Source organism: Aythya fuligula, chromosome 4 (assembly GCF_009819795.1).
Source record: "Aythya fuligula isolate bAytFul2 chromosome 4, bAytFul2.pri, whole genome shotgun sequence".
Taxonomy (NCBI): domain Eukaryota; kingdom Metazoa; phylum Chordata; class Aves; order Anseriformes; family Anatidae; genus Aythya; species Aythya fuligula.
In genome coordinates this window covers 43,623,682-43,642,453 of record NC_045562.1, presented here as the reverse complement: position 1 = coordinate 43,642,453, position 18,772 = coordinate 43,623,682, and the positions used below count along the sequence as shown (strand labels likewise).

Sequence of the window (18,772 nt, the reverse complement as noted above, 5' to 3'; positions counted from 1 at the left end):
GCGGGGCGGGGCCGGGCGCTGAGGCGCTTCATGGCGGAGGGGGGGGGAAGGGGAAGGGAAGGGGTGGGATGGGGCTGGCCCGGGGGAGGCGGCCCCCGAGCCGCGCTGCCCCTTAGGCCGCCGCCTCGAAGAAGGCGATGAGGCCGTCCTGCTCGCAGCCGTCCAGCATCTCCAGCAGGAGCGGCACCTTGGTCTTCACGTTGGTGCCTTTGAACTTGAACTTGTCGATGAAGAGGTCGGTGATCATGCCTGCAACGGGACGGGCAGGGGGACATGGCACCTGCCCCGGCCTCAGCGGGGCTTCAGAAACAGCCTCACAAACTACATCACTTTAAAAACAATGATTGCCTTTTAAACAAACCCCAAACAGCTTAATTCCCAAATCAGGATTTCTGATTATCCAAGACCCTGAGGAAGGAGCCCACCTCACAGGGTGCGCGATGAGGGCTGCATTCCCACCAGAGACACAGGCTTCCTACAGCTGCCAGAGGAAGCTGCCAGAGGTTCCCTAAGCTGAAGGCTGCATGGAGACCACCACAACAGGTCACAACTCCCTTCACTAAATTTGGTATTCTCCTAACACACTCACTTCCCATCCCACCTGCGTTGTTCTGCCTTTCTGCTATTTTGTAACACCTCGCCACCCAGACCTTCATCACTCATTTAACTTGTGGACACTCATAATGCCAGCCTGGACTCACACCTGTCCCTTGATCCTGTCCAAGAAGCCAAGCATCACACACATTAAAAATGCTGCCCAGTAGGAACTGTAACAGCCTCTTGCAAATAATCCTCACACTTCTCAGTACTATGCTCACAGTAACAAATCAATTCAGTAATTCTCAGGTGAACAACTCTTGAAGAACTTTAGAGAGTTCCTCCAAGTTAACAGTGGCATAAAACAACCAGTTCTAATACATGCTGTGTTTTGCTGCCTTACCTCTAACTTTGGAATTTCATTATTGTGCAAACATGCAGCCTTAGTTAAGCTTTGTAAGCCCACTTATCAAGTTATTTCAATTCTACTAATGCTGACTTCATAACTATTTCAGCAATGGGCAGTGAGCTCTCTGGACATTAATCTGCATTTAGAACAAAAAGCCAAACTGATCAACAAACCGTAAAGTCTCTCGAGATGTGCAGGCTGTTTCTTGTACTCCTCAAGCAGCTGATCCGCCTCTTCCAAAATACTGCGGTATTTTGGCAGCAGAAAGTCCACATTTCCCTCATGAACTTGTAATTCCTTGAAAAGATTTTAAATCATAAAAATCAAAAGGCAGTTAAGTATAAGAACATAGAAGTAAAAAAGAAACAAAGCTTTGATTTGACAAGAGGAAGTACTTCAGAAACAAGACAATCCCCTTCTAAACTAGCAAGAGTTACTTTCAAAGAGCCTCATTTTTTAGGGCTTCTAATGACATGCCAGCTGTTACTTGTCATTTCATACACTAGATTTGCAAAATTCCATGTATTAGAGCTTCCAGCTCCTCCCAAACACAGCATCGCTCCACAGCTCTGCCCCTACAGAATCACACCTACTGAAGGCTCAAAGCCTGCACCGTGCCTTCATTTTTAGGCAAAGTATATTCCTGGAATGTGTGACGTGTTAAAAGTCCAAAGGTAAAAGTAATCTCTGGAAGCATCACCAAACTCATGAGAGCAAGAGATTTTAAAGACTTCTTCTAAAATGCCCCTAGCTACTGTCAGATCAATTTAAGACGGTCAATAGGGCAGTCCTGCTACCACCCCCAAAAATGCCGTTCTTTTCTAGACTAAAGGCTACGCACCTCGAGTCTACTGGGATAATAGCTTTCATCAGGCACTAGATTATTTTACTGCCTATTATCCAAAAGATGAGTGACAAAAAAAGATTTGCTGACTAAAAGAGAAACTACAAGCACTAAACACTGTCTCTAAGACATTCAACTTCACTATTATTGCATAAACAAAACATGCATTAAAAATTAATTCTCTGTTATCTTCCCACTTGGTCAAATCAAGCTTAAGTAAAATACCTTTAGCCATAATAACATAAATATACACACAATGATCATCGGTAGTCCTTTTTCCTACTGACTAAAGTGTTCTGACAATTAGTATCCGATTCCACCGAAAGACAAGAGATAACTGGTTGTCCATTTTCTCTCACACCCACACCCAATAATACACCAAAAGAGACGATAGCAAGTTTCTGACTATAAAATCCTGGTTGCTGGAGAACTCCAACAAGCTGCCTAAGTGGTACCTCCCAGAGACTAATCACTGAGGACAGAATTAAGCAAAGATTAATAAGCAGATGGAGAAACTTCAGAAATTATGACACACTGGGATGACATTACAAAGCAAAGAAGACTTATTTAGCGTGAATGATCACCTCCAGATCTTAAAGCAAAAAAAACACACACGCTTTTAAAGGTTAGTGAAGAGAGACAAAAATGGAACTGGAAAATAACTACAAGCAAAAAGAATGCTAGATGGCAAAGCTGTCTGCCTTCTACTCTCTGATTTAAGCATCCTCAACATCAGTCAGTAATCTTACGTGTTATTCACTAGTTATATGGTATAAATTGGAGTTTTACTTTGAGAAGGCAGTCTCCCAGATAATTAAAGTACATGTCCTGGGAATAGAAACAGAACAGATACCCATATGACATGCATTTGACTTTAGCTATACAGCTTGATATCTGACAACATAATCCCCACAAAAATCCTTCCACAGAAGTTCAGATACTTACTCTCAAAGCATCTATCAAGTGAACCTTCTTGGCCAACAGCTGCTGATATTCTAATTTGGGGTGGATGAGCTTTAATGTGTGCCTCACGGATTCTTCATTTATATCTAGCACGGAGTCAAGAAAAATAAAATTATTTTTGAGAATATAAAATGAAACCAAGGATAATAAAACACCTAAGCAAATTTTACCATACGATATGTTGAGATTAATCTTCCTTTTCGTAGCCTCTTTGGAAAGCACATCTTTTAGGATGGATATTGTAGAAATGTTGTCAGACTTGAAACATCCCTCACCTTTTCTATAGAGGAAGAGAAACTTCACATGAACAAACTTACAAGCACACACATGCATTAGATTTGTCCTTATATTAAGATGTAAGATTTACAAATGAATGTTCATATTAATTAGCCTCTACAGAGGTCATAATGACTCTCCATACATTAGGTGGCTGTATACACCTACACTAGCCTTTTCTTTCCTACTCAGACTGTAATCCTCTCGGAGGTCATTTGCTTCAGGACACAAGACAAAGCAGTATCTTTGCACAAAGACAAAGCAGTTTTATCTTTCACACATGGCACTAAGGTTACACAAGTAAGACTTCTGATGGTATTAATTCCTCCCAAGTTTTATCATTGCAATACTTTGAAGACAAATGGCAAGCTTCAACATCAGAAAGGAAGAAAACAATCAGAAACATATCACCCTCCTAAAGCCCACTGCCCAACAACTTTCTACGTTACAAGTAAACAATACACATATTAACTGGATGCAGGCTGGAATCCATTTAAGTACAATAATTATTTTTTCCCCACTTTGCAGCTCCCTTTCCAGGCAGAAGTATATAATTTGCAGAAGGAAGATATAACTAATCAAATTGTGAACAGCGTTAGCCTTAAACACATGAAGTATCAGTCTAATCTAAGTCGCAAAAATAATTTTTCAGCTAAATACTTATTAATGTTTTTGTTTGCATGAATATTAAATGACTTTCAAGTTATTTCTGCTCCTTAGTATAAAAAAACACAATACGCATCACAAAACAACTTCACTAAACCATTTATGTTCTTCAAAATTTAAAAAAAAAAAAAAAAAAAACATCATCCTAAAAACATATTTTTTGGAAATTGCCTTTCCTCCCTGGCAATTTTGGGTTTGGAGCAACTTCAGGAGAAGCCTATTAAAGATCGCAACCTTACTGGACAGTGCTCACCCCAGTAATGTATGACGACGGTTTCTACAAAAGATTCCTGTTCTCACAAATAGTTTTGCTGGAGCTGGAGGGGGCAACAGCAGCATGTGCACGAAATGGTACTCACAGACTGGTCAAGAATGAAATACACAAAAAGCCAAGCACAGACACATTGTGCTTTATTAATTGTATTTTACCTGTAAGAACTTTCAAGCTGGGTGCCCAGGAAGGTGTTCTGAAAATAAAATGTGATGCTGTCTCCAGCTGGAGTCTTTTCAGGGACTTCAGGCAAGCAAAACACAACCCAAGAGTGAATTTCAGCAAAACTGAACTGGCCTTTGAGCATCAGTGTGTTCATCGGTCTATGACATCATGAAAGTAAAAAATAAAAAAATCTATTAGTTACAAAGGATGTGCATTGTCAGTGCATTGATAATCCATACGTGAGAAGAGTTGAGTTCCCAGTGGTTATCTCTTAACTCAATACAGGGCATGAAGTCAGGAATCTTGCTAAGCAGTTGTGTAGCACAGGTTGCACATACAGGCATTTTGCTGTATTTCAGGACTAAGAGCTGTGTGTACACGCAGGTTTTATCTCACAGCAGGCATGTCAGAACTGGATAAGAAACCAGTTGGAAGCTTCTGGCATATCCCGTTTCAAACTGTTAAACCTGAAACCTATATCAAAAATAAGTAACTAATAACGTAGAAAATATGACTAAGCCTCAACGGTCTCCCATGCTGTAAACCACAGATGTAACATTTATGTCAAGAACACATTTGCATTTCAAGTCAATGCATTTGGTATCAGTCCTTCGATCTTTCAGTTTTGTTCTAATGCAAGCAATACCTTGGCAGCAATACAAGATGTTAACTGATAGGGAAATCAAGTAGAAATTGAATAAATTAGTAGATTTCAAACACAAGGATAAGGAAGAAAAGTCTTGGCTCAATTTTGCAGTCAAATTAACTATGAGAAAAAATTACATGAAAGGGGTGGAGGGGAGACTGAGGCTGAAACTGAAAAGATTGCGGTTACTATCACAGGAGGGTTTCCTTTCTACCATGCCCTCAGCTCTACTAATCCATGGGGCTGCACTGCAGCCCAGGTCAGCAAAGTGAAAAATAATCTGAAAACCGGTTAAGAACAGCAAGAAAAACAGGAACCTGTTAAATCTGCATTTCTTTTTTCCTGAAAAAAAAAAAAACAAAAAACAAACCATAAAACCCATAAAATCCAATACAGGCTCAAAAGTGTAGGTTAGGAACGACACACTTATGTGTACAGAGTTAAGCGTTTCGACTGGACCATGTTAGTTTTTCAACACAAAAAGGGATTAATTTCTCTTTGCAGATACCTGTCATGGTCAATCGAATGAGTTCTCTGATGAAGTGAAAGTGGTTTAATTTGGTACTGATGAACTTGGCAGGTTTTGGGTTGAATTCTTGGAGTTACGTATGCCTGAAGTGTTCCATACTGTCCTTCAATTGATCGGATCTGAAGAGGAAAAAGTAGAAACCACAAGAAGGATGAAAGAAAATAGATTGATTTACCAAGATTTGGAAAACTGTTACTTATTCAAAACATATTAAAGAAAATTTGTAGATTTTCTGCAGTACTTCAAGAATGTATAGATTACTACATTTACTTGATAGGGCCACTATATAAAGAGCAGATCAAGAACATTTTAAAACTAGACGAAGTGGTGTCTAGTGAATTGCTGTCATAGTAGTTGAATGCAGTAGGTTTTATTTTCTTAATTTCTGGTTAGTTATAATAAGGAGTCTGTGACTTGTTTTTAATTCTTCAGTGGCTCCATTACTATTACCTGTCTTTTATTTTTTTTTTAAGAAAAAAAATAAAATCATATAGCTGTTAAGGAATAAGATAGAAGAAATTTCAAGAGTCAACAGAATTTAAAGGTATTGTCTGTACACCGTACATCTCATCCTAACAATCAAAGTTACCCGTGAGCTGGTTTTGGAAAACGAAGAAACCAGATTTAAATTAAATTCTCAGAATACCCACTAAGCAGGATGTGCAAACACATCCAAGACAGTAAGCACTCTCTGTACCTCTGAAGAGGCAGCACTGCAACAACTGCTTATGTGCAGAGACCAGTTGCACAGGCTGCACAAAGAAGTCTGTCACCTGCCAATAACTCAGGCAGAGTCAACAAGAAATACTATCCCATATATCTGGGTAGCTCTGAAACCAGACAGAAGAGCTACTGAAACAGCTTTACACAAGCAGAAGACCAGAGTGGAGTTCAAGTACAGGTGTGTTTTCTAACCTGGATTATGTCACCTGGGAGACATCCACCTCAATATGTTTTAGTAAAAATACATTAGTAAAGAGAGTCCTTTTTGGAAATGAAATCATCACAACCAAGTTCTTGTACTGCTTCTATGTGTATATGGGAAATAATAAAATAAATAAATAAATAAAAATAAACACTATGTGGCAGGTGCTGGGTAAGTAATTCCCTGGGCATCCACAGTGTACTGAGGTGAGGTGGCAGGAGAACCCGTGCAGAGTGGATCCATCACAACAGGATCCAAGTGCAAGAGTGGTACTTCAGTGTTTTGACAACAGGCTGCACTATGACGACACATTGCAGCAAGTTTATAACAGTTTTCAGTGGGAAGGTAACCAAACTTTTTTTTTTTTTTTTTTTTTTTTTTTTTTTTTTAAACTTGTGACATTTACTCTTCAGCTTCTATTTTTACTAGTAAAAGTGGCCAGGGTCATACCCCTAAATTAAAAGAATGAAGACATGGGCAGATAAAGTGACCTGCTCAGAGTCAAAAAGCACCCAACGGCATTGCTTAAGAAAGGGACCCAGAAAATAAGTGCCTTAATTCTGTCTACTAGGTCTGTTATTGTGACCTCAACAAAACCAAACGAACTCTTCAAGATTTGATGCCTCTTACACAGGCTTGAATTTCTAAAAATCTTTAGACTGCTGATTTTGCATAAATGCTCTTCAGATTAGGAGGCTGAAGAGTCAGATGAGTGCATGGAGTGAAAACCTACAGTCCATGCGCACCTTGAGGATTACCTTTACTAAGCATAATTTTCTTTCTTATTTTCCCCAGTGGAAGCCATAAAAAAGTTTCAATTTGTTGTGTTGTCAAAAAGAAACCCAACACTCACATACCTTTAGCATAAGCACAGAACTACAGGATTTGCATCTTCTGCAAAATATAAGTGCTGGTTATATTCCCTCGTCAGTGTAACTTCCCTTAAACACTTCTGAGGACAAAAAGTGCCAGAGCTTTCCTTCCCACACTTCTCCACTTTCAATCCCACCCAGTTTCCAGAATCAAGTGTTTTCACTACTGGGGATTTCCCAACTGCTTTCCTTTTAGGGACACTCAAAAGATTTCAGGCTGTCCTCTAAAGTAATACATTTTTAGAAGCCTTTAGAAACTCTATACGCAAATATAAAGGAATAGTAGCACCAGACTAGAAACTTCTCAGGAAACAAGCAGCAGCAAAAACTGGATAGATCATTTGCTCAGGTTAAATAGTCAATCCAGGTGAAGATCTCTCCATCCCACAGCAGAATTTCTTATGGAAAACATTTTGGAGCACTTTACCTTAAGTTCAAGTCTCGTAGTATTTGCTTGGCATCGGTAAGTTGCAAGAAGAAAATTGCTATTGGGCTGTGAACACAAAAAAGAAAAAAGAGGAAAGATCATACAAAACAGGTCTATTATAAACAAAGATGTACTGTAAAGTTTTGGTATTTATGCACAGCTATTTTACACAAGTCAAAAGCGAAAAATGTAACCTTCAGTTCCCTTAAAAAATTCCGATTAGTTTTAATGGTGACAGAGTTTCAAAAATTCCTCTGTATACACACAAATCATCTGAAGTCTCTTTTATTCCTAAATACTACCACGAAAATTATACAGATAGAAACTTCTCATCTGAAGAATGCATCTGTCATCCTTACCACTCATCTGCAGTATTAGCCCAACATCCAAAAACTAACGATCAATAAGAAAGCACAATGGAAAATAAATAAATAAAAAGCTAAACTGAATGACAAGAAACTTAAAATAAAAATTTGATTTCTGAAAGCTCTGGTGTAGAGCAATGATGTGCAAATTCAGTTCTTAAAACTAGAACACTTCAGCGGACCATTACTGAAGACGTCAGGAAAGATTTTTCATAATACCAAGGTAGTTTCTCAATTCCCAGCTTGCCTCCTCTCCCCAAAGAAGCATCATACACAATTCCATAAGTAATTTAGTTTATAATTATATTAAAAATTCACTCAAACACACAACTCTTTTCACAGCAAAATTTTCATGCTTTAAAGTGTTTTTTTACGTGATACAGTAATTAAAAAAATATGATGATCTTCATCTAAATTGCTTTGAAATAAACATAAAGGATACTGACAAATGACAAAGACTGGAGAACAACATTGAGCATGCCTTCAAGATTCCAAAGTAGGCAGAAAAAAGTGCAACAGCAGTCACTCCCACATCCCTTCATGCATATTTTGCTTTGTCTTATGTCAAGACCTGCCACAAACACCTAATTCTGCAGAATTTCTAATCAAATTAAGATCTCTCAAATTACCAAATAAGTGGTTTTGTTCCATGTATTTTAAGTTACAAACATATAAATACAAATTCTCTTTTCCATATACTGTATTGAGATCGTTCATCATACCATTTATATAGACATGGTTATCTCTCTTGTTTCACTCACCTCAGAATCACAGCTGCTAAAGCTAACAACAGCAGAATTTTTATCCACATCCAGCAAGTCTATTGGGACATCACTCTGCAGAACATATGAAGAAAGAAAAATGAAGAGCTTAAGTTCCTGCATAGCTTCTAATGCACTTATCCTCTGTCAGCAGTTATTTTAATAAGGGTGATTGTTTCATCATCTATATGCAAGTGATAAAAGCTAAGTAGACATGCAGCTTACTCCTGAAAATTTAATCCCAGAGTAACATGATGATCTTTCTCTTATTCTTGCTGTGTCCTGAACTCTTGTGTGGGCGGCTTACAGCAATGTCAATATAAGATGTGCAACTTTATCTTTCAGACATGCATGAAGTATACTCAGGACTGAAGTGTTTCTCTGTTTTCACCAGGGGATTACAGCGCTCATTCAGGAAACGAAGGATCATGTTAGATAACTATTAACAATCCTTTGACTTACACTAATACTTCTGACACAGAACACTTCTTATCTAGGTATGTTTTTACTGGAATTAAAATAAAATCTAACACTGTTTTGAAAATACGATTGAAGAGTTATAAAAATGATTAATTACTTTATTCAGTACTGCCTTGTAACTTCACAGAAGCGCCAGGAAATACTGATAAAAAGACAACATACTTCCTAAAAAAAATTATAAGCAGTTTTATTGCCTTCTTCAACAGCAGAAGAATACTGGGCAGAACTTTTTATTTCTTTAAAGAAAAAGCCCCAAGCTTTAAAACCTATAATAAGTTCAGGCCTAGATCAAACAATTTCATTATTCCTTGCTTAGGTAAGGAAACTGCAGATATTATAGACCTACAAATTAGTTGTAGTTTAGCATTGCTCTGGTAACTTTATTTTTTTAATTAAAAACTTAAAAATACATGCATACAGTAGTTCTCTTACACTTGTTATGGCCATTTCACCTAACAAATTCCTCTTTCGCAGGTTTCTCTCCATGCACATCCCAAAAGAAGTTAATTCAGTCTCATTATTCTTTCTAACTACCAAAGGTAACATTTATTTCAGCTGATGCAGCAGCAGGATGTTTCGTTACAGCTACTTGACTTGCCAGAAATATTTGTCACAGGTAACATATAGATCAAATGCTGTTCCACAATGGCCCACACCATTTCAAAACTAATTTTATACTACAGAAGGTACTTAAAAAGATAGTGAGAAGCTGCACCCTTCATTTAAGAGTTACAGAGCTAATTGCTATTTAAACAAGAAGGGACATGCAAGAGTAAACACAAAAATTACATATATAAACCTGGTAGTACTGTATGTGTTTTGGTCTACTTTAGCAGATTTATGTTGTTCTGTTCATTAAAGATTTAAGTCAGATGTGTTCCTTAACAAGAATATACAAGTTACTTCAAGACTGCAAGGCTATTCACATCAATTCCCTCCTATACCTCTTCAGATAGTTAAACACAAACACATACTTAACCGATTATCACCTGGCTTTTTAACCAGGAAGTCTGATTGTTTTATTTATAGATCAAGAAAGCCAACAAGAATAGAAACATGCTCACCTGTACTAGGACATTATCAATAGCTGTCTGCACCTCCAAGATGAGACTGTAGCTAGCATCATCCTTATTTAATGTAAACTTATCGTTCACACTAAATGTGGGTACTGAAGAAACAGCAGTACTGGACTGAGAAGACTGCTGGTACTTTTCACGTTCCTGAAGTACTTTCATCTGTAAGTGTTCCAGTTCATTCCTAGAAAAGAGTAATCAGGTATAATTTCTTCAAAAAATTAGCAATAAGAGCTACAATAGAAATTAAGTATATTATGCTTGCAAGGCAACCACGTTTCTTTTCTGTCCACTATTTTCCAAGCAGAGTGACTGGTAACTCCCCTTCCACATGCATAACATCGCAGACAAAACAGACTACATAACATCTAAGTTTATTTCTAGTGAAGTTACCTTAAGGATGAAATCTTGCTCTGCATTTCTTGACTTAATTTTAGTTCTTCACCTGATCCACCTTCTCTATGGACAGGTTCTGTAGTCAGTCCTGTCAGCCAGCCTAAACCAATATAAGAAATTTATATTCCTTTTATGCTATAAAGAAAAATCTACACTTAGTTTTTGTACATGTAGAGTGATTTTCGTCTCTGACACTAGGTAGAGAGAATCAAGATTTAATTTTACCCTGTTTTGGGGGATTAATCTAGACAATGAGCAAAGAATTTTATGGTCAGTCTTAATTTACAAATTGGAAAGCATAACTTATCATTTTTCAGGAAGTACTTTGAGCAGTAAATACCTCCATAGCAGTTTTTATTTTTAAAGTTTCATTTTTCCCACCTCTGAAAAAGCCTTCTCTAATACCTTGAATAATTTGCTATTGCTAATCAGTATTATTGTTGAAAATAAAACAAAAAAAAAAAAAAAAAAAAAAAAAATGTGCAATGTGAACACAGCAAACTACGTATTGCACAGTGCATTTTGAGATAGAATGCTGCTGGTTGAAGTGAAAAAAAAAAAAAAAGTTTCTTAACTACACATACTTACAAAAGCAAAAATTAGTTGCCTATGTCCTAACAGCTCAGATACGATATGCTGACTTGATTAAATACATGTAGGTGTTTCTAGCTCCAGTTACCTACTCTAATGAATACAGAGAGACAGCTTTATTATAAAACCCACCCTAAAAGCTGATATGTCCACAGTTCTTAGCTATCCAGTTTAAGTAACAAGAAAGCCTAACACTGAAAACCCAGAGGTGAGCACTGGGTTTTTCTTCTGTGATTGATAGATTTTTAGAGCATTCCCACAGGCACTAGATAAGCCACCAAGGACTTCAGCCACGATATTGCTGCAGCCTCTCATACCAAAACAATCCATACCAGGTCACATAGAAACACCTTTTGATCCTACTTAGACTATTAAAATACAATTCTCAGTCATTTATAGAAAATTAATGGTATTCAAGTTTTTTGTATCTTAGCACAATACATCATTTTGAATTTGAGAGGTTTCAGTAGGCTATTTTTTTAGCCCTGAAGATAACTAAAGTCAGGGAACTGAGTATTTTGGCTCCCAGCAGCTGACGTCTGTAGTTGGTTAATTATGGCCTCTGACAGGCCGATAGTTGGGAGGGGCTGCTGAAAAGCCTCACCTGTAGAAGCTCTACTTTCTACTAAAAGCAAAATCAATCCTATGCAGAGCCCCAAAAAGCTGACAAGAATGGAAAATGATGACAGATTTAAAAAAAAAAAAAAAAAAAAAGCGTATCTATCAACATTTTTAATACCACAAAAAAAAAATTCCTTTGGACATACGACATTTATGTCATCATAGGAGCAGTCTACACTAGAGAATAATGAATCACTGTGTTACAGTGTAGAATACATAAATATCTTGAAATATATTTCAAGTGGAGGAAACATTTTTTGAAGTGTAAATATTAAAATCAGAGAGATCTTTCCAACAACACATTATCCCGGTTCCTACCAGGTCAGAATTTTGAGACAGGAGCTGCACTAATGACACAGCTTACTTTATTTTTACCACATCACCAAATCCAAATCTTATTGGAGTAAATGATATGAAGCTTACCTGAATATGTGGATGCTAAAACTTCATCATACCCATCTTTTCCTACACAGCCACCCTGGACTGACGCAATGCTCTCTGATAAAGCCTTCAAATAAATACATTCAAGCAGAGAGAAATATCACTGCACTTGATTTAGAAGTTTGTGGGTTTTTTTTTGTGGGAACTTTAAAGGCTTCTCTCCTCCTTTTAGCTGCACCGCAAAATACCTACATTGATGCAGAGTATCTAGATCCACAAAGGAGTACGCTAACTGATAACTATTACAGATAAATCTAGATGTTTTAAGAAATGCATTCTGATTGTACCCTGCATGACACAGACAGTAAAAGATAGGTTAAAGCAAAACCCTGATGGACACTATCTTTGCAGCATGAATTAGCAGTCTGACTGAAGGCTGAAGTCATCACTGTGGATCAAATCCAGTATTTCAGCAATTCAAACCAAAGAAATGATGCTTAGTAAAGTCCTAACAACTAACACCTTACTATTTTATAAGCAAAACAGACCACATGCAATATGGTGTTGCTCTTTTTCCCTTGAGAGAGAAGCACCATATTAGGTTTCACTCAATAGCTTCAGCAGTTAGGAGAACCAGAGCTTTAACATATCCTCCACACTAATCTGATTTTTGCTGCAATTCATTTCTGCAATTCCATTTCTGTTTCTTAAATATTAGCATAGTGCTACAAAGTTTGTGCTATCAGCATTACAGAGCATATCAAATTAAAAAGCAAAAACCAAAAAAATACATTTTAGCAGTAGTAATCTTGTAAATATTTGAAGCTTTGAAACACAGTTTTGAAATTAATTTTTCCAGCAAAGAAGAGAATAATGAATGTGGGCTTACATAATCATATCGAAGGACAGGCTCATCTACACTCTCAAAGCTGTAGATTTCCAGCATTCCATCATCTCGCCCAATAAGCAATTCTTTAACTCCATCTCCCACAATGTCAAAACTATCAATACACAGGATACCTAATGGAAAAGGAAACAAAGTGTTTATTTTGCTTTAATTGTTTACTACACAGTAACATCCCGGCTGAACTACACAGAAATTCTTGGTTGGCTTTATCGATGCTATTTCTGAAAGGGTCCACTAGAGGGCTGAAGTGCCTGAGGTTCATGATAATGAAGTGGGTTTTAAGGCAACCAAAACTACTACGGTTCCCCCGTGAGAAGCAATGAACACACTCCCTTCTACTGTTCAAACAGCTCACTTCTGAAGGGTTTCGCACCCCACTTTCAAATTTTCTCCGGATTCAGTATTTCTCTGCCCAACTTTGCTAGCTGAAGCAGCAATCAGTCAGTCTCCTACAGCTGACAGAAAGTCCCTCGTAAATGGACTGCTGTGATTCTAATAATTCTGGCTGACGAGACAAACACAGGGATCAGGCCTGCGTGGACACAGGTCAAGTTTGTGCTGCTACATGTCATCTTAGTGGAAAAACCCACAAGCAGGCCATTACAACAAGAACTAATCATGGCTGGACTGGACACAAAGATAGGGTCTGGAAGAAGAACGCAGCACGAGATTTTGTACAAAAACTGAGATGGAATTTAACTTTTATGACTCGTTTCATATGAAGAGCAAGGACATACTAAGAGATATTTCAAGAAAACAGGTTAGCAATATCTTTCATGAGATCACTAAATTTAAGAAAAAACATCTATCCCTCTTCTTCTCCTTTATAAAGGAGTAAGTAGTAACACACGCTGCAAAAGCAGCATATCAAGGCTAAAATAGGGAAAATATTGTACTATGCCCTAACAAGTTACATCACATTATGGAGCTGTGAAGAGAGCCTTATTCCATCTTCAGACAAAAACCCTAATAATGGCTTTTTTTTTTTTTTGGACGTCTTCCAGAGAAGATGCTAACATTGAATTTTGAAGGGACTTCTAAGGCCACTGAATATCTGAAAAAATATGGCAGGTATATTAGGATTCAAAATAGTCACCAAAATTATAAAAACCTCAAGTGATCATACAAATGAACTGTTTTACAAAGGACACTTCATAATTTTACTGTAGAAATAAAAATATACTGAAGTACAGAAAACTCAATGCAAGACAAAATGATTAGAATTATTTATAAGATTATCAGAAAAATGAGAGTTTATTCATTAATATTACATATCAACAAAATTATAATATATCTCCTAAAGACCTATATAATATATTTCCTGATTATTATATTGTAATAAAGCCCCAGCTGTGCCTGAAAACATACCTGCTGAGAAACCTGAGAAACATACCTCCTCTCTTTTTTTCATTTCCTATTTCCCACTTATGCACAGGAGCAGAACCAGTAATCTGGGTAAGACCTAGTTTACCATCAGAAGTTCCATATACAATTTCTTCTCCAGAATCACCTAAAATCATAAGTCAAATTTAGAATCAATACAATTAAGCACACCTATTTAAAAGGTTTGAAAATATCATGTAGTTATACTCTGCATCCCATATGGGGAAAAAAGAAAATAATATTAGTATGGTGTAACAGAATTGTCAGGCTTTAAAAGAAATGATGCCCCTGTACTGGAGTTCTGCCTAAAAAACATTCATAATCCAATACTTTAAATTTAAGGAACAACAGACTATTTAATTGCCTTTACAGAAGAGAAGTAGCTCACTCAGAGCACACATCTAATCATGAATGTTGTCCCAAGACTTAACCAAATAAGAACTATTTTCCAAAACTAGATCTGAACATTGTCAAATAACCTAACGGAAACTAAATTAAGCACCAGATTAACACACTAAAGCGATTTATATCAGGTTAGAACAGATTACCAAAAAAGATGATCAAACTATTTTAAGCCTGATCCTTCCACAGTCTCAGCTGATGTAAGCTCTACTCAATATTCTCATCCATCCAGGGACACATGGAGGTAGTGATTCTAGTTGTGAAAATCCACATGTACAAGAAACCCAATCCCAGCACTTGGGCAGGACCCCAGAAGTCCAGTTCTCCTCTTTACACAAGAGGATCACCTTACATCTCACTGCTGCACTAAGAGCCTTTCAATCAAACATGAATAACATTTAGAATTAAAACAGCCATGCGCTACTGGATTCAGACAGATGTTCTTTAAATAGCTCTGACAAAGCTTTGGTTTTTGGTTGGACCAGATGATCTTGAAGGCATTTTCCAGCCTGAATGATTCCATGTATACATGTATATAGAGAGTGTATCTGTTATGTGTATGTTTATAAATAAACACGCACATATGTATCAATACGAGAATCAAAATCAGAACAGATAAAAACAGAAGTAATCCCTACTTCCAAACCTCCACAGCAATTTTGCCAGCATCTCAACCTAAAACTACTGTACTACTCCTTTCTCAGCCTCTTGCCTAATGAGTAGAAATACTGCAACTCTGGCTCAGAAACAGTGATCTTTTGCACGAAAAAGGAAGCTTCAAATTCAGGATTTCTGTTACCGTCAACACACTTTTCATCCTATTTTCCACGTATGAACCTTTTCTATTACATGAACAACAACAAAAAAAGTCAATACTATTATTAGAAGTGGGTTTGGTCCCCCACTTTTCCAAATAGGAGTAAGTTATGCAAGTAACTTCAGCTTTTTTTTTTTTTTCCCTGAAGACTTATTGGTAGTTCAACATTTCTGTAGTACAACTAGATTCCAATCTGATCAGAATAGATCTACATAGATACACTATCCTGTATCTTGTTCTATAGGTAGAATACATATGTAAGAAATGGCCTCACATAGTTTTCTATTACATTTTAAAAATCAAATTCAAAACCCAGGAAAAATGTCATTAACAAATAGAAGCTTTTAAATCTCAAAAACACATTAAAAGAACATTATTTAGTAGAATGTACATACAAAATTCCATTACCTCCATTTCCATTGTTTAAAGCAAGAACAGTAGGTGGTCCAGGAACTTCTACTTCATACAGTAAATCAGATCCCTAAAGACGAGAACTATCTTGAATAAGTAAAAATACACAAAGGCAAAACAGTTTTATGTCTACTTTTCATTTTTACTAATTTCCTTGTGGGAAAGACATTTCTAAGCCAAAGCAGAGTAAAGTTTATATAAATAAAACAGTGGTTTTTTTTTTTTTTTTGGATCTTGATATATGTTACCATTAAAAAAAAATTATGACAAAATCTAAGCATGTCTGTCAGTAAGAAATAATTGTGTTACCACTTGACACCACTCAGACTTGCTACAAAAGTAATTTGCAAGTAAGAGTTTCCAATGAATAATACATTTAATTCCCTTGTGTAAGCACTTCTTAGGTAAAAGTGGAATATGGACCCATTTTTTAACTACTACCATAATGACTTCCAAAGCCTATTCGTAGTAGAGTTGTATCAATCCTCATTTTGCAAGTTTACTGTCATGATTTTCTATTAAAAAGAAATAAAAAAGTACCAGCACTATAGATACTAACACTGCCAAATAGGATGGAACATGCATGTATTTATATCTAAACCATGCTGATTCCCGTAAGAATTAATCCAGTAATACAGCATCAATACATAAAACAAAAACAAGCAAGTATTTTAACCTGTAAAACTCTGAGGAGTCTATCCTGACATGCAAGTACTGGTGTAATGGAATTCACTTTGTCCACAGGAAGGCAGAGAACATCATTGATTTTATCTCCTGAGAGGTAGTAGTGTTTGTCTTTGCAGTCACAGTAATGGTTATAGATATAGCTCGCACAAAGAAAGAGGTCTGCTCCTGAAATATGCCTGAGAAAAAGAAAACACTTCTTGTAGCATTTTGCCAGAATACTTGCAGTGATGTTCTTTTAGGTATAGTAATACACACACACTACCACTTTGAGCCCTGCAAGCTACTTCAATTAAAATACAAAGTTTCTTACAAACGCTAAGATTATGCAATTTCTATAGCTCTCAAATTGCATGTTCTATCTTTGTGTAAAATCTTAAGAATATCTTTACAGAGATGTCATTAATACACTCTTATCAATTTTTCTTAATCTGTTTATTATATGGTAAGCATCTTAAATCAAGATCGAAGAATCAAACAAACAAACAAACAAAAAAACCCACAAAGGTAGCTCCTGGTCTTCTACAGCAAGGGTACAGGGCCATAATACACAAATCCAATAACCCCAGCTACGCTCATCTACATTTGCACCGATTAGAGGGCCTCTAGAACGGTTCCAAGCCTGCATAACCTTTTTCAGCTTAACAATAATTTTCTAAATTCCTTCCTTCATGTCAAGGCACAAGCTAAAGCTGGACTGACATGTAGTATTACCTACATGTACACAATATGGTTAAAAAACATCATAAAACTGTAAGCTGACAATCTGCTACAGGTATGAAACAAACACAAAATATTATACATACATAGCTTTGATATTTTCAGTGAGGTTAGTTTCAAAGGAAAGGAACTGCTTCCCTCTCTTTGTGAAACCTCTAACTTCGGATCCCGTAGCCACAAAAATTTTCTCCTGTGGCGTATTAAGAGCTCCTCCCAACTCCAATCTTGCAATTTTTTGGCCTGGCAGTGTTTTGAACACTGGCTATAAAAAAGAAAAAAAAAAAAAAAAAAAAAAAAAAGGAAAGCAATCACAATTTTGTATTTGTGGACATCTTTTAACAAAAAGAGTAATAAAACTGCTTTAAAATTTCTGGCAAAACTATGGATACTGCTGAGTATATACAGACAAAAATCATCTGTGTGTTTCTCTTTGGCATTGCAAAGAAATGAACCACTTTCTAAGTTAAGAAGCATAAAAAACTGTAGAAAGGAATAAATTACAATTTATTGTTAGCATTTCTCTACTGTAGGACAGCTGGCGGCTGTAAAAAGCACTTTGTTGGTTTTGTTTTCCTTAAAAACAAACAGCCACAAGCTCTCTCCTCCTCCTGTGTTCCACTCTTATTCCAGAGGACATATGGATTTCTTCCTGTTTCTGTAAGGTCTTTGCAATCTGGCTACCAATCCCAATAGGGGAATAATATATATGTAATAAGAGGATTTTTATTTATTTATTTATTTATTTATTTTTTATTAAGCTAAGCCTTGGGTCACAGAAGAGAAAAAGAACTGAACTGGCACCACGTAAGGCGGGTTAAAGGTACGCGTAACGGGCACGTTTACACTTACCACAGGCTCTCCCTTTTTCATGCCGAAGCAGGTGACGACCCCGTCCTGATCTCCGACGACCACCTGGCGCAGCAGAGCACACCGTTACACCTCACCCCCCCCACGGCCCCCCAAAACCGCTGCCCCCCGCTCCCCGCTACCTTCTGCGTGGCCGCCCGGCCGGAGGCGGGGAGCAGCCGCATCGTCTTCTGCGCCGTCACCCCCACCTGCAAACACAGGGGCTCTCGCTCACCTCCCGTCCCCTCCCCTCACCTCCCCGACCCCCGCAGGCGGTCGGTGGGTGAGGGGGCAGCCCCCCGGCCCTACCTGCAGGTAGTCGACGCGAGCCAGGCTCAGCTCCATGCCGCCGTCACCCCGGCAACCCCCGACATGGCGCCGGCCGCCGCCCCTCAGCGCCTCCC

At 37.5% G+C, this 18,772-nt stretch overlaps 1 protein-coding gene across 1 annotated transcript; it reads right to left on the bottom strand.

Annotated features, from left to right (window-relative positions):
• Window positions 1-41: 41 nt before the first annotated feature.
• On the bottom strand, window positions 42-18,733 carry BBS7 (Bardet-Biedl syndrome 7). Its single transcript, XM_032187386.1, has 19 exons — window positions 18,678-18,733; window positions 18,512-18,577; window positions 18,372-18,434; window positions 17,609-17,784; window positions 16,795-16,981; window positions 16,116-16,188; window positions 14,499-14,615; window positions 13,088-13,218; window positions 12,241-12,325; window positions 10,603-10,705; window positions 10,201-10,393; window positions 8,657-8,731; window positions 7,531-7,596; window positions 5,286-5,425; window positions 4,125-4,289; window positions 2,924-3,033; window positions 2,736-2,839; window positions 1,120-1,243; window positions 42-249 (listed from the first exon to the last, which is right to left on the bottom strand). The coding sequence occupies exons 1-19, from the start codon at window positions 18,711-18,713 to the stop codon at window positions 113-115; spliced, it is 2,151 nt and encodes a 716-aa protein (XP_032043277.1). The 5' UTR covers window positions 18,714-18,733; the 3' UTR covers window positions 42-112.
• Window positions 18,734-18,772: the final 39 nt, after the last annotated feature.